The sequence below is a fragment of the Rutilus rutilus genome (genome assembly GCF_951802725.1).
Source record: "Rutilus rutilus genome assembly, chromosome: 10".
Lineage (NCBI taxonomy): Eukaryota > Metazoa > Chordata > Actinopteri > Cypriniformes > Leuciscidae > Rutilus > Rutilus rutilus.
In genome coordinates, this window is record NC_140215.1 from 25,953,234 (window position 1) to 25,968,593 (window position 15,360).

Genomic DNA, 15,360 nt, shown 5'->3' on the forward strand with positions numbered 1-15,360 from the left:
GTGAAGAACCATCTAAATTGTGTACACTCACATGAGCTGAAGGCTGTACTCTGCATACTTATTTTTTTTTATAAAAAGTGTTTTAAATATGCATGTTGCAAGTCTGTCCCCTCAACGTATTTCACCATTTTGAAGTGACGTGACCGGTGATGTTTCTCTAAGGGCCCTATTTTAACGATCTGAAACGCAAGTATCAAACGCGAAAACGTAAGTAACTTTGTGGGCGGATCTCGACGCAAATCTAAAATGGGTTGGTCTGAAGTAGCTACATTACTCATAGGTGTGGTTTGGACGTAACGTGAAATAAACCAATCAGAACATCATCTCACATTCACTTTAAAAGCAGATGCGCTTGTTCCATGGCGGATTGCTATTATAACGGCGGATTTGCCAGGCGCACCCCAGGAGCGGTTCACAGCCGAAGAGACCGACGTGAAGTGAAGTTGTATGAGGATGGGAGAAACCCACCCAAATTAGCTTCGGTTAAACAGGCGTATAATAATTTGGGTAAATGTGTAAGCTAGATTTATACCTATTTTTTCACATCTTCATGGACACCACAATGATTTCCCTTGTGTGGTAATGTTTTTCCTTGTAATTATGTATGGTTTGCAAAAATTGGAACTGCTGCGTCTGTGTTTGCAAAGTGTATGCGCGTTGTGCACACGCTACATTATGGCCAAGCATGCGCCCTTAAAATAGCATCTTAATAACGCGCCACTGACTTTAGACTAGGTTTTTCCTGGTCAGTGGCGGAATTGTTTTCTGAAACTGCAAAATAGCACCAGGGAACGTTTGCGCTGGAACACGCCTCCTCTTTTCCCTAAACCGCCCCCACAGAGCGCAAATTTATTCCCTAATTTACCGACGTGCGTCTGTGGAGGGAAAAGTCCGCTGTGCATCGGGTGCAAAATAGGAATGATGCATGCGTCGGTGTACAAAGTCAATTGCGCTGGGTGCAAGATAGCGGCCCAAATGTCTCCGAGATTTCTTACATTTATTGGCTGCCACCTCTGTAGAAATGCTAGGATAGTGTTGTTTGGTGATGTGAAGAGTGAAAATTAGACAGTTAATTGTTGCATCTACCTTCCTGCAGAGTTCAGTTCCAACCCTTTTCCAACACATCTGTAATTATCAAGTGCTTCTGAAGTTCTTATTTAGCTGGTTCAGTTGTGTTTGAAGGGAGTTATAACTCCAAGAATAGGATTGGGCATTATTGTAGCAACAAAGCATTTGCTGCGTTCACACACGTTGTAATTGACGACTCGTGACATTCTACTCAGAGCAGTTCACATCCTCGGACTCGAAATTATGGGTTTCTATAGCAAAATTAATCTGTAGCGGTCATACATCAGTCATGAGGTACAAGTCGGAGCTCTCAGAAAATGTTTACAAGTTGTAATTAGTTCTACGAGAAAGTGAATGCTTGAAATCTGGTAATTACGGTAATTCCGACATGGTGTGGACCCATCTACACTTATTCATGCTTTACCAGTGGAGACAATTGGAGAATCAGTACCTGTACAGCCACAGAAGCAGAAAAGATCTGAACACAGGAAGACGGACAAAAGCAAAAACGGGTCTAAAACTTTTAGTTTTTTTGGGACAGGTAAAATGGAAGTCACCACAAAATGCTAAATTCTCATTTTAATGATTTATCTGTACACCTCATTATTTGTTTTTAAATTCATGTACCTCTGTAATCAAAATAACTTCCCCTCCCTCTTGCACCAACATTTCTTCTCTGATGACATTTACTAGCGTGAGGGCGGGACAGCCTGTCACACATGAGATCGACCAATAGCAAACCACAACCATCCAATCAATTCCCAATGGACAAAATCAAGTCCAATGTTTAATTTGAATAATACGTCACAATATGGAATAAAAGACTTTCGCAACTTCAATTACATGCCGACTTTAATTATTGTGTAGATTGCTCTCTGAATCTCAGTGCAATTTGCATAAAACATTGTCTTACAACACTGTAATTGGTACACGAAGAACAGTGATGCCAACACTTGCTAAAGAACTTGGTAAATGCACCTTTAAAATGAAAAGAATGGGTTACACAGAATTCGATTTGATGTTGCACCAAATAAAGAGCAGGTTTTATTCAATAGGCATCCACCAGAAAAAAAAAAAAAAAAAAACCTCCGTAGAATAAATTACACATCAAGAAGTATGCATTGTCTGAAAGTCTGTAACTGCTTGTAATTTAATATTTCATGCATCAAAAGTGAAATAATGTTTAAATAGATTGTCGTTGTTGTAGATCCCAATGAAATCAGTACAGAAATAATCTGTTGTATTTGATATCCTTACTTTCCTTTCTTTAATCAATGTTCTTACAGTCTCTTGTTCAAATGGGCATTTCCTCTCTTAATAGATTGTGCAGTAGTTTATCAGGTAAGTGCATCGACCTGTCACTAAATCACAGTATTGAAAGGGTTTCACTTTATTTTAAGGTGTCCTTGTTACAGTGTAATTATATATTTAAGTACTGAGTAAAATAATAAACATGCACTTACTGTAGGGTTTGGTGTAGGGCTGGTTGCATGTAATTATGCATAATTTCCTTTTATGACTATATAGTAAGTACATGTAACATGTCTAACAAGGACACTAAAATAAAGTGATATTATTGAAAGTATCTGTTGGTACAGGAAAGTGTGGTGTGTTCAGAGTCTTTCGTCCTCACTCGCATCTGATGCTGAAGATGATGATGATGATGAGGATGATGAAGAAGAAGCCTAGGGTGAAAAGATAGATGCTGGAGTTAAGATTTTTTTTTTATGGGGGGGGGGGTTTAGTCATAGAATATGACAAAACAAATACAATAACAATATACTGTATACTGTTCAAACGTTTGTGGGATTCTTTTGATGTCACTTATGCTCACCAAGCTTGCATTTATTTGATAAAAAATTCCGTAATATTGCGAAATATTCATACAATGTCAAATAACTTTTTGAATATATTTTCAAATGTAATTTATTCCTTTGATGGCAAAGCTGAATTTTCAGCATCATCAGTCTTTAGTGTTACATGATCCTTCAGAAATCATTCTAATATGATGATTTTCTGCTCAAGAAACATAATTATTATCAGTTAACAAGTTGTGTTGCTTAATATGGAAATCTTCTAATTTTCTTAATCTAATCTAACTTTATGAAAATCATTGTCTTTTCAGAATTATTTGATGAACAGAAAGACAGCATTTATTTGAGTAAAATAGTAACTGACGCCCAAACTTTTGAATGAATTAGTTTAAAGGAATAGTTCTCAAAAGTTCAAATTCTATCATCATTTACTCACGTTTAAGCCATTCCAAACAAAAATCATATTCAGATATAAATACATATTCAGAAGAAAATATAGCACATATTTTGTATGGACTACTTTTAGAAATACATTTTTAGGTCTCAACAACCCAGAACCCTCCTGTCTTTCATTATATGGGAAAGAGCAGGCAATACTTTCTTATATATATATATATATAAAAAATCAGACAAGTTTGGAATGACATGAGGGTGAGTAAAATATGACATAATGGGTCATAAAAACAAAAAGTCAGTCCCTCCAGTTTTTCGCGATTCCGCGATCGCTGAATACAACGCAAAATCAACAAAATGTCGCATTTTTTGGCGATCCTGCATAATTCCTAATTTAACCGCAAAATAATCACAAAAATTAAAAAGACCTCAGAAAACATTAAATTATAATCACCCAATTGAAATATCTCGTTTAATGAATGTTTCAATGCATTTTTACGTGGATACAGATGTTGCGGGAAAAGGGGAAACTCCTTTTCCTCGATTTACTGAAGCTGCACAGTGAGTGTCTGGCTCACTCATTGGCTGTGCTGCGGCAACTGCACATCCAATGGCGCGGGCGCGGCCTTAGCCTATGTTATTCTTTTACTGTCTATATGATATTAGTCCCAGAAAAACGCCATTGTAGCAGGTTTAACGACTTAAACGACAACTTGCCAGGTTACTAGTGTGGCCGGCTACGCAATACTCTTCTCAGGGAAAAAAAATTCCTCTCAGGGAACTGAGGTTACGATAGTAACCGAGTAGTTCCCTTTCGAACGGTCACTTCGTATTGCTGCGTATACGCAGTGGGGACGGCATGCAAAACGCCGCACTATAAGTGAACTGGTTGCCTTCTGCAGCTCAGGACCCCTCAACTCAGGATTTACACGCAGTTCTACAGTATAAATTACTACACCTGCTGTTAATATTTACATAGGTCAGGTAGAAAAATTGCCCATAGGTTGTTTTAAAGGTTAATTTGATGAGAATTTGATTAGACCAAAATAAACAAGCTTTATGCATTTTGTTTGTGATTTGTGTCATGTATGACTATTGTGCATCTGACATAATACTATTACGGTAAATGTGATGTCCTAATTATAAAATATAAAAATCGCAATTTTTTGCACAAATTTCTGGAAATTACCACCACAAAATCAGTCATTTTGATAGCAAAAATCACACAAAAAAATCGTGAAATCCTGGAGGGACTGAAAAGTATTGTGAGGTATATTGTAAATGTTGAAACCCTTTCTTATTTTTTTTTAAAAGGTAGTTCTGTCTGCTGATAATGGGAAATGTTGAAAAGCAGTACTGACCCTTGAACGGGTTTGAGCTGGCGGAGTGGCTGGTCTTTCACTGTCACTTTCTGAGTCTTTCCTCTTGTCCTCTTGTGTATAAGCTGGTGCTGGGACATCAGCGGAGGGCTCTTTATTCAGCAGTTGAGGGGTGATGGCGATCCCTTGTGCTTTCAGGTGGTCATAGGCTGTCCTCTCAGCCACTAAGAGGACCAGCGTGTTCCCACTCTTGCGGATGAGGTTAACAACTTCCTCATGTGTGCTCATTTCCACGTTCACCCCATTCACCTCCACAACCATGTCCTCATCCTCCAGTCCAGCTCTGTCTGCTGCTCCACCTTTCACCACCTGGCAGAAAAATTCATGAAAGGATTATTTTTCTCCAAATGAAAAACAGTTACTCACCCTCATGTTCTATATTTGAAGGATATTTGTGAAGATTATTTTAAATTTGTTTTCCTAGAGAGTCTATTAAACTCCAAATTGATAAAAGTATCATACAAGTGGCTTAAGTCTCCATTTACTGAAATATTAATACTAATAAATGTATATAGCTTATAAGTGAATAACAAATTAAATTGCAGTCAAAATTTCAGATTCTCAGACAAAACTGAGATTTTTATTTAAATAATCATATTTCCAAATATGGGTGTTCTGTTCGCCATGAAAACGATTACATTTATTCAGTTAACATGTATGAACATGGTTAAAATATGGCTAGCTGTAGAATTAGCAATATTTAATTAGTTAAAATATGTGAGATTCAAATAAACTGGTTTGGTTGATGATAAATGTATAAACTTGGTTATTGTTTATTTAAAACACGTTCAGTTGATTAGTACTATTGCAGAAATCTTACCTATTTTTTTTTTTTTTTTTTTTTTTTTACCTGTTTAATGGATGTATTACAGACAAATATGCACCACATTAAGTTTATTATGGTTAACGTTCCATCTAAATGGATGGATATTTTAAATCTTACATTTATAACTACATTTTGAGTATATGACACTTGGATTATATGGTTTGTGGACAACACTTATGATACTTTTATAATGCTTTTATGGTGCTTTCCTGATATGTTGGAGCTTGACAGACACCACACCCAATTCAATTTCACTAAATGGACAAGAACAGCAGGGAGATTCTTTAAATATTCTCCTTTTGGGTTGTGCTGAAGAAAGTCAGTCATACAAGTTTGAAATGTCATGAGTGAACCTATTGAACCTATTGAGTGAACCTATTGAAACTCTGAACCTGTAAAAAATAGATCTAGACAAGCTTTCTATAAATGTCAGTGTAGGGCATTTCTCAGACCTCTTTGATGTACTGTCCGTTAACTCCCTGGATGCCATTGAGATGGAAACCAAATCCAGCAGCGGTCTTCTCAAGTCGGCACAGTTTGGGTTTGCAGTCCACGTCTGCTGGGACAGGTACAGCTGGGACAGGTACAGTTGGGACAGGTACAGCTGGGACAGGCGCAGGCACTGCTGGAGCAAGTTCATGCTCAGGATAGCCGGGCAGGGATCCTCTCATTTCCTCCCAGTACAGAAGTGGAGAAGCACCACCCTTGACATTACAGTATTATTCAATAATTTAATATAGAATGTAATGTATAATATAAAACAAATGCAAGTGGCATATTTAAGACTACAATTTTTGGTTACACTTATTTTGATGGTCCACATTAGACATACTATGCATACAATACTACCTTTGCAACTATGTGTACTCTCATTAGAGTATCAGTAGACTGTAGACTGTTAGGTTTGGGTTAGGTGGTAGGGTTCGGGTTAAAATAATTTGACATGTTTGCAAAGTTACTTATAGTTAGTAAAATGTCTGTTGGGGAGCATCAAAATAAAATGTTAGCAGATATTAAGCAGACAGTCTACTAATACTCTAATGAGAGTTAGTTGACATGTAGTTGCAAGTCACTTATAGTTAGTAGAATGTCTAAAGAGGACCATCAAAATAAAGTGTGCCCAATTTTTTATTTTAATTCAAGTACACAGTCACCAGACATTGTACATTCAAATGAATGTTTATTGCTGTATTGCAGCAATGTCAGTGAATGAAAAGGACTCACCAATTTGTACATTTTCATGGTTTCAGCATCCAGCACCAGGAGGCAGCACTTGTTTCCTCCTTTACTTATTTTGTCCACCACCTGGTCATGTGTGAGGTTATCGATTTCCTCTCCGTTCACAGCCACAAGTCGGTCCATATCCTTCAGTCCTGCTCTCTCCGCAGAGCTTCCTTTGTCTATTTCTCCAATGTAATGACCTGAGATACGGCACAACATATGATATGAATCAAATATTGAAACATGACACAGACATTTTTCTACTTCTCACTTTATCTTTTCACAAAGTCTGTTATTAGTATTGGAATTCATTTATTAGTTCTAATAAAAATATGCATATTTAACCAACCAAAGTGCAAAGGTAACACTTTATTTCGATAGTCCACTTTAGACATTCTACTAACTATAAGTAACTTTGCAGCTACGTGTCAACTAACTGTCATTAGAGTAGGTTGTAGTAGATATTATTTTATCTGAATTGAACTGGTTTCATAATTTACACAGGTATTGAACCAAAATGTATCAACATTGAACTGATTTCAATTGAACAATGACTGTTTAGTATTGTCTTTTTAGAGCTGCTTTACAGCAGAATTGAAAGTAAATGTTCATGTTGCCTTAACATTTTAAGTTTAGTCAACTCAAATATCCATGCTGTCAAGGTATAAAATCACACTGAAATGCTTTTTACAGCATCATAGAGCCATTACAGCATTGTACATTATCAAAATTCCTCAGTCACGGTAATGTCAGTTTGACAACATTGTCCTTACATTGCAATACACTTCAGTAAGTTCAGTTGGCACCACCATGCTAAACAAAACGGTAGTAATGCAATGGTTAATAGAATCTGGGCTGCTAACATCAAATTTCCAGGACCCAGACCATTATAATCCTGCTGTATTTGTGAGCAGTGCACTTAATCTCAGGTTGCTCCAGTGAGACGTCCATCTATGCAATTAGTGTACTTATACGCATAATGAAATGCATCTGCAAAATAACTATCTTAAGGATGAAATTCGTACTACTTACAAAAAGAATAAATAGCTTGTGACATTAAATATTCAAATCTACAACTACTTTTACATGCATTGGCTGGTGCACTGCACTGCTATAACACATCCCTCAGCAGAAAGCAAAAGATAAAAGTCAATATGAGCATGATAACACATTTGACTTAAGTGACGTGTAAAAGGGTAAATGCGAATTTCATGTTGATATACTATGGCAGATGGCACACACTCACCTGAACGTTTAGGATCTTCTTTCAGGATGAAGCCATAACCATCTGCTTTCTTGATCATGTCTGCAATGCGTGGCTTATGTGAGAGGTGCCTGACCGTGGCATGAGCCACCCCTGGTCGAAGGCTTTTGCTCTTGAAGTATTTGTCAGCATCCTCCTCCACCAGCAGAAGCATCACTCTGTCACCGGCTGCTTTCACCTGCAATAACAAAGGGAATACATTATTACAATATTCTCCTCAAAGCACTGATATTTGGGGTAATGCCGGGTAAAACATTAGGGTCAAGGTCTTCAGCAGCATGCAAGGCAACTATTAAAGAGGACCTATTATGATTTTTTTATTATTTTTTTTATCTTATTATATCCATTTGACTACTTTTACATTTACAACTTTAGTGCTTAATGTTGCTGTATGAACGTGAAAAAGGCCTGCAAAGCACAATGTCATTCCAAAGGGATTTATTCACTATGTCACTAAGCACTGTTTCTGAACTACCTGAAATGCCTCAATTGTAGTCTTGAGTTTTCTTCCGGTAACGTACACGTCACAAATGTTTCTTTAATATAATTCCTGCCCAAGGCATATGCAAAAAAAGAATCGAAGCCTGGATGAGTTACATTAATAGTGTGTTGAAACTCGCGGTTATGGTAAGGGACATGACATTTCCAAAACACACTTGAAACGGTTGACCAATCACAACACGCTGGTCCAGCTGACCAATCAGAGCACATTATGGAAGGAGGGGCTTCCGAAGGCACTTAACAGAACATTACTGACAGACTGGGAAGAGAGGTGCTGCAACAATGTAAAATATGTGAAAAATAATGTGTTTTTGAACATGCAAACATTAAAACCTATTCTAGTAAAGTCAAAAAAGAAATAATATGGCCTCTTTAAAGGGATAGATTACCTAAAAATGAAAACTCTATCATCTTTTACTCACCCTTATGTCGCTCCAAACCTGTAAGACTTTCTTTCATAATGTGGAAGGCAAAATAAGATATTTTGAAGAATGTCGGTAACCATACAGTTTCGGGTCCCAGTGATGGCCAAAAAAATACAATGGAAGTGAATGGGAACCGAAACTGTATGGTTATCAACATTTTTCAAAATATCCTCTTTTGTGTTCTGAGAAGAAAGAAAGGCTACTGGTTTGGAATGACATGAGGGTGAGTAAATGATGACAGAATGATCCATTTAAAGATTTTCTGAAACCCTAAAGCAACTGTATTATAAAATTGTTGACAAAGAGGAAATGTTAGACAGAAATTATTGTAGTTAGGATGACTATTTAACTTACCTTTTGCACAATCTGATCATGTGTGAGACTCTCAACATTTTCGCTGTTTATCTCCACCAAACGATCACCTAGCTTCACACCCGCCTGATCAGCTACTCCTCCTGACACCACTTCTGTCATGAACATGCCATGAGTACCTGAGAGAAAACAGGGTTAGAACAAATAACTACTGTGAGTACTTCATTTCACAAGCCATTCCAAATATTTCAGACAATTATCAACATATTGGTTGATTTATCCAAGACAGGCCTGAGAAAAGGAGTTAACCTTTAATTTTCTCAGCCTCAGATGACCATTTGCTGACTGTTGACAGCACTGGAAAACACGTTCTTGAGTTGGCAACCTGACTTGCTGACTATGAGCATTTCTGAGGATGAACTAATGACTGGATTTACCAGCGTTAGCCAGTTTAGAGGCAAATCTTTAAAAGATATTCAGACTGAGGGAGAAATTTAACTAGATTTACTGCTTTTGTGTGTGTGTGTGTGCGCATGTGTTATAGCTGTGGAACAATCTACTTTTTACACTCTTAAAAATAAAGTTTTTTTATTGCCATCTATGATTTCATTAAAAGTCTTTTACATCCATGGAATCTTTCCATTGTACAGAAGGTTCATTATAGTGGAAAGGGTGTGAAATCCCTCTTTTGGAACCTTTATTTTGAAGTGTACTCATTACAAATTTTTCTTCACACATTTGATATTTCATTTCTATCACGGTCCCATATTGGTCAGATGGTCTATTTTGTTCAAGTAGTCAATCCTTGGCCCAAATTTTAGACCAGGTGTTATGCTGTTAGTCAAAGATCTGTCTATGGGAGAGTTTTATAGCTTACCTTTGGTGGACTTTAAGGAGAAACCCAATCCACTGCTGGATTTTTGCAGATAACAAAGTTTGGCTTTAGCGGCTGGTGCAGACACTCCATTCATGGTGGGTTGGCTCTGACCTGACTGGGACTGAGGGTCGGCAAGATTCACACCCTTGGCTTTGGCTGTCTTATATGGCTCCTCTCCAAGAATGTGCAACGTGACGCTCATCCCACTCTTTCTCACCAAATCTGCAACCTGACCCGAGAAAAAGTCAAGTGCGAGGTAAAACTTTTAGAATAAAACATTGTTTTCCTTTCAGTAGCCACAATCATGAGATTAATTTAACATTTAGAAAAGCCATTTCCAAATATGTCAAACCTGACTGTGCTCCAAACTGTCCACAAAAGTTCCATTGACTTTGATAATGCGGTCTCCATCCTTCAGACCAGCCAGCTCAGCCACGCCACCCATCTCCAGGGCTCGGATCAGGTGACCCTCCTCGCCGTGCTCCACTCGGAGGTAGAAGCCATAGCCCTGTCCCTCTCGCTTGGTCAGAGAAATAATACGTGGTTTTGGCCCAGCCATTTTTCCTGTTTGGAAACATTTATTGATCAGTGTTGCCTTCACGCCGAGGTCATCTAACATGTGATAATATACTCTTTCTTGGTACATCTGATGTTATCTTATCAGATGCTCACAATTCATTAACAGTCATTTGGTGATCAAATTGGTGATTACAATCTAGAATGTACCACTGAAGTGAGGGGAGACTGATTTCATTTCTCACTATACGCAGCAGAGTTATAATGACAAAATGTTGTGAGATAAATCACAGGTGTTAGTAATAAATGGCAGCAGACAAGTGCAGATTAAACAAAGAGGAACCCTTCCAAGCTGACACGATTATGTAATCTTATGTTCTTGTAATGGAGGTGATAACTGGGGTAATATAGAATTATCAAAGGCCATATAATCATCGACCTGTGTTAGGGTGCATCTGCCAATCTAGGTTTAAAGTCAACATATTTCACTTATATTTCTGAGCAGGTTATTTAGCTAAAATCACATAAAAGATAAAATCATTTCAGAGGCAGAGCAGGTATGTTTTCTTAATTAAATATAAATTAGAATTAAATTAGTTACTAAATTTAATTAGCTCACATTAAATGAGTAGAGCAAGTATTAAATGTATTAACATTTTAATCATGCGCAATAATACCAGGAATGTGTAAAATAAAGAAAGAAATAATGTATAAATAAATAAATAATAGAGTCAGCGCTCTGACCCAACTGTTAATTGTTAACAAAGTGGATAAATGTTTTTATGTCCAAGTACACTTTGCTCTAAAACGCTTGTACCTTGTCTCTGCAATTATGATTACAGATCATGAAATAAGAAAGAAAGAAAGAAAGAAAGTGAGTGAGTGAGGGAGCGCTCTGATTCTGTAATTGTTCATTGTTATCAAAGTGGCTGACGGTATTTATTTTAAACTATGTTTTGGTCTAAAATGCTTGTACATTATCTTAGTAATTACGAATGTCAATCATAAAATCTTTACAAAACAGTAGACTCAAATGTGAGGACCCGTCATCAAGGCTTCCACGGCTTTAGCAAGATTGCCTACAGCCTTTGTTCATTTTCATAAATGTTTTACCAGGGAAAACTGCATAAACATAGCTGTATATTAAAGCACCACAGATGCCATATCAATTACATAATACCTCACACATCAGCTGAGCTGAAGTACACTTCTCACACTTGAGTGCTTCATGAACTGCTATATGAGCTGGTAATGCTTTCACACCATTGCATTATGCCTAAAACTACCTCCTTTCTGCTGTTTAATAATTAATGCTACTTGCTTCAAGTTTCTCATCTGGTACAAATAATTTGAAAACAAGAATTTCACTTAAGCTGTCAAACGGGCCAGGAAGTCGCATGATAACATTTCTTAACAAGATTCCAAACGAGAACTAAGGGGTCTGGGTATTCAATTCTATTCTATTCAATTCTATTCTATTCTATTCTATTCTATTCTGAAAAAAAAAAAAAAAAAAAAATCAAATGACATGACTGCATATATTTTCCAAGTTGTAAGTTAAATTCTATTCTATTTCGATAAAAGCTTCAAATGGCATGACTCTATATATTTTCCAAATTGTATGTTACATTTCTATTCCATTCCATTCCATTCTATTCTATCCTTATAAAAACTTTCAAATGACATGACTCTAAATATACTTTCCAAATTGGAAGTAAAATTTCTACTCTATTCAATTCTATTCTATTCTATTCTGAAAAAAAAAAACTTTCAAATGACATGACTCTGAATATATATTTCCAAGTTGTAAGTTAAATTTTCATTCTATTCTATTCTGATAAAAACTTTCAAATGGCATGACTCTTTATATATTTTCCAACTTATACATTCAATTTGCATTCTATTCTATTCTATTCTATTCTATTCTATTCTGATAAAAACATTCAAATGACATGACTCTGAATCTATTTTCCAGATTGTAAGTTACACCTCAAAGCATATAATATTTAAACGTATATGTATCTATGTTCTGAAAAGGAGTGTATGTCACTCACCAGCTGCAGTCTCCTCAGTGTCCCAGTCTAAAGGAGGTGGCTGCCTGCTTCTGCTCAGGTGTTATCTAGCACTGTGTAAGTGTGTGTGAAGGACTTTGAAAGGCCAAAGGTTGATCTAAAAGGTGAGTTATTTAACCATGTCCCGTGGCTGGAGGGTTATTCTCTGTTGCTGTGTGACTATACGCTACCCGAAATAAATGTTATATAAAAAAAAAGATATTGTTTTAACAAGACACGCACCTTCATTTGTAAATCTATAAAGTCTGCAAGGATATCTCTTATACACTTTATATACTTGGTTAACATGGCTATTTCATGGCTGTAAAAAGAGTGTGCTCATTTTAGGTACTGTCAAGTCCACAATATCGAAATCCAAGTAACCAAACTGCACTACATATATCCTGAAGGAGGCTTTTGCAGTTAAAATTACAATGCAATTCTAAATTCTTAGTAATATACAGTAGTGTCCAAACATAATGCCCAGCCTTGGAAAATCGACGTCTTGCAACCAGTTTTGCTTCCACAAGAGGGAGCTGATGCTCCACTCCACCTGTCTCATCATTGATAACTTTCCCTAAACCTTTTGCGCACGTACTCCACAAACTCCTTTCAATGTCTCCACCTCTCCAGGATGCTCAAATCCCTGAATCCCACCGACACACCCCCAACCTCCCACCACTGCTGTTTAAGAGCTCATCAATAAACCCTCAGTCCACGCGCGAGAGACTCAGTGCCGCTCCGCGCTTCATCACATTCTCATACAGAGCAACTGTGCCTTCACACTGCTGAGCAACAACGGCTGAAACGTTTTAACCTGCATAAACGAATCCTATTTATCCCTGATTACCTTTTTTTTGTTTTGTTGTTTTTATTGCTTTTTAATACCCTCTTTAAACGTAAAATACTCTCTAAGCCACTTAGCTACTATTGCGCTCTCATTAGACACTGATTGTTGACTAATGATTGCGAGGAACAACTAAAATAGTTGTGGTTAGGTCCGAAATGGATTTACAAACGCTAAATGATACGTTTGGAATTTGGGCATGTCTCCAGCTTCAGAATGGGACCTCAAACGGAAGTCTGGAGTTTCCCAACGGCACCTGCGGAGACGCGCGCCAGCTGCCCAAGACGGAACCAGCGCGCGCCAAAGGTGAGGATCTTTCGACATGCCAGACAGCCGTTTCAGATCGTTCATTCAAAACCACTCGTTCTCGTTCACTCTAACAAATACGTACTAAAAGCTTATCTTGACTTTGACATTATGGAGAGGTTGGAGAACCCCCCAAAAGCTTGAAGTGGTTGGGGCGTTAAAGATTATAGCCTACATACAATAAACAAAATAAAATAAAACATTTCAGTTGCTAACCACAAAAGTTAGATAGTTAAAGCGTAAGCCTGCAAGGAGCCTATTCAGAGACTTCTAGCTACATGTAGATAATACACATATTTGCTACCCATTTCCTCCATCAGAGGCTGCTGGGATCTCTGTTCTTGTATCAAGAAAAAGCCCTTATCATCAAACACGTTTGTCATTGTTGCCATCATAGTGCTCCAACAGCCTCTTCAAATACCGATTTTGCACTTTTAACATACACTGCACATTCATTCTTCTTCATGATGACTCCAGGATGTGTATGTCCTGTATCATGGTATATAACTAGAATATGGCATTGATATGGTAATCATTCAGCAGTGGTGTATATCAAATTGGTGTACTATATCAGATGGTGTATATCAATTTACTAAAGGATTATTACTGTAGGGTGTAGGGGATAGGTCAATACTTGTTATATCTTGGAAAACTGTAAACTGTTTCTGGCAGCATCGCTACAGCTTGATTTGTCACTGCAGAGTGGTAATTCAGATGTCAGTGCGACATCAAACTGCATTAAATAAAACAAAGTTAAAGTAAAATGAAGCATGCATTTTTTTTTATTTTTATCATCAAATAAAGAAAGACAGAAAGTTAGTTTATTTGCAACATTCTGTTGGGTATTTATAAACAAACAAGCATTTTTGTACTAGTTTGGCACTTGTAAAATTTAGCAATAAAACACACTTTTACTGTTGGTTTTACTGTTGTTTCATTAAGCTATCCAAGAAGTATAACACATGTGCTCACGTTGATGAGAAAATATTGGATTGAACAAGTTCATTAAATTTTACAGATCTAAATGACACCAGCGGTGCCTATTCAGGAAATAGAGTTTGCAGCATTTCCACTGCTATTAGAATCACAGTCAAAGCATGTGAATAATTCAGAAGACTTCACTGCGTTCATTGGATGTTCATCCTCTGGGCATTATGACGCGAGAGACGTTTTATGACACGAAGAAGCAAAATGTACAGTAGTAGTAATTCTACAGACTTATATAAAAACATCACCTGAAATGTTAACGTTAAAACATAAAACAGTAAACTATCAAAGTATACAATATATCCCAAAGCATTAAAGGAGTTTTTAAAGGGTGCTTTACTGGAAGAAAACAGAAGTTAAATTTTCCTTATATTAGATTAGTGATGGACATTACACGACAGGCTCCAACTGCCATTTGCAACATATGAAGCCATAAAAACAGTGTCCCCAAGGCTTCAGACTGTTGAGCGCTTTAACAGGATTGTAAATTTCATGGTTGTGACTGGATTTCTAGAATATGAAAACTGAATATTAAATGAATCCCTTTTAGAGCCTTTCTAGACAAATTTCACT

At 37.0% G+C, this 15,360-nt stretch overlaps 2 protein-coding genes across 2 annotated transcripts in view; one reads left to right on the top strand and one right to left on the bottom strand.

Annotated features, from left to right (window-relative positions):
* Positions 1–48: 48 nt before the first annotated feature.
* On the bottom strand, positions 49–12,707 carry pdzk1 (PDZ domain containing 1). Its single transcript, XM_084421769.1, has 9 exons — positions 12,651–12,707; positions 10,433–10,644; positions 10,081–10,309; positions 9,246–9,382; positions 7,948–8,143; positions 6,705–6,901; positions 5,933–6,184; positions 4,637–4,963; positions 49–2,753 (listed from the first exon to the last, which is right to left on the bottom strand). The coding sequence occupies exons 2-9, from the start codon at positions 10,637–10,639 to the stop codon at positions 2,682–2,684; spliced, it is 1,617 nt and encodes a 538-aa protein (XP_084277895.1). The 5' UTR covers positions 10,640–10,644; positions 12,651–12,707; the 3' UTR covers positions 49–2,681.
* An 859-nt stretch (positions 12,708–13,566) lies between these two features.
* The window catches only part of cckbrb (cholecystokinin B receptor b), a 53,757-nt gene continuing 51,963 nt past the window's right edge, over positions 13,567–15,360 (top strand). The window contains exon 1 of the mRNA XM_084420302.1: positions 13,567–13,800. Coding sequence (XP_084276428.1) covers positions 13,653–13,800 — 148 coding nt within the window. The 5' untranslated portion in view covers positions 13,567–13,652. The remainder of the gene's footprint in view (positions 13,801–15,360) is intronic.

What these genes read in the sequence shown, in the direction of transcription:
- pdzk1 (XM_084421769.1), bottom strand. Translation starts at nt 10,639, where the DNA reads ATGGCTGGGCCAAAACCACGTATTATTTCTCTGACCAAGCGAGAGGGA. An exon ending in CTCCTTAAAGTCCACCAAAG is followed by an intron (nt 9,383 to 10,080) that starts GTAAGCTATAAA and finishes GTTTTCTCTCAG; the next exon opens with GTACTCATGGCATGTTCATG. An exon ending in CCATGAAAATGTACAAATTG is followed by an intron (nt 6,185 to 6,704) that starts GTGAGTCCTTTT and finishes TGTAATGTCAAG; the next exon opens with GGTGGTGCTTCTCCACTTCT.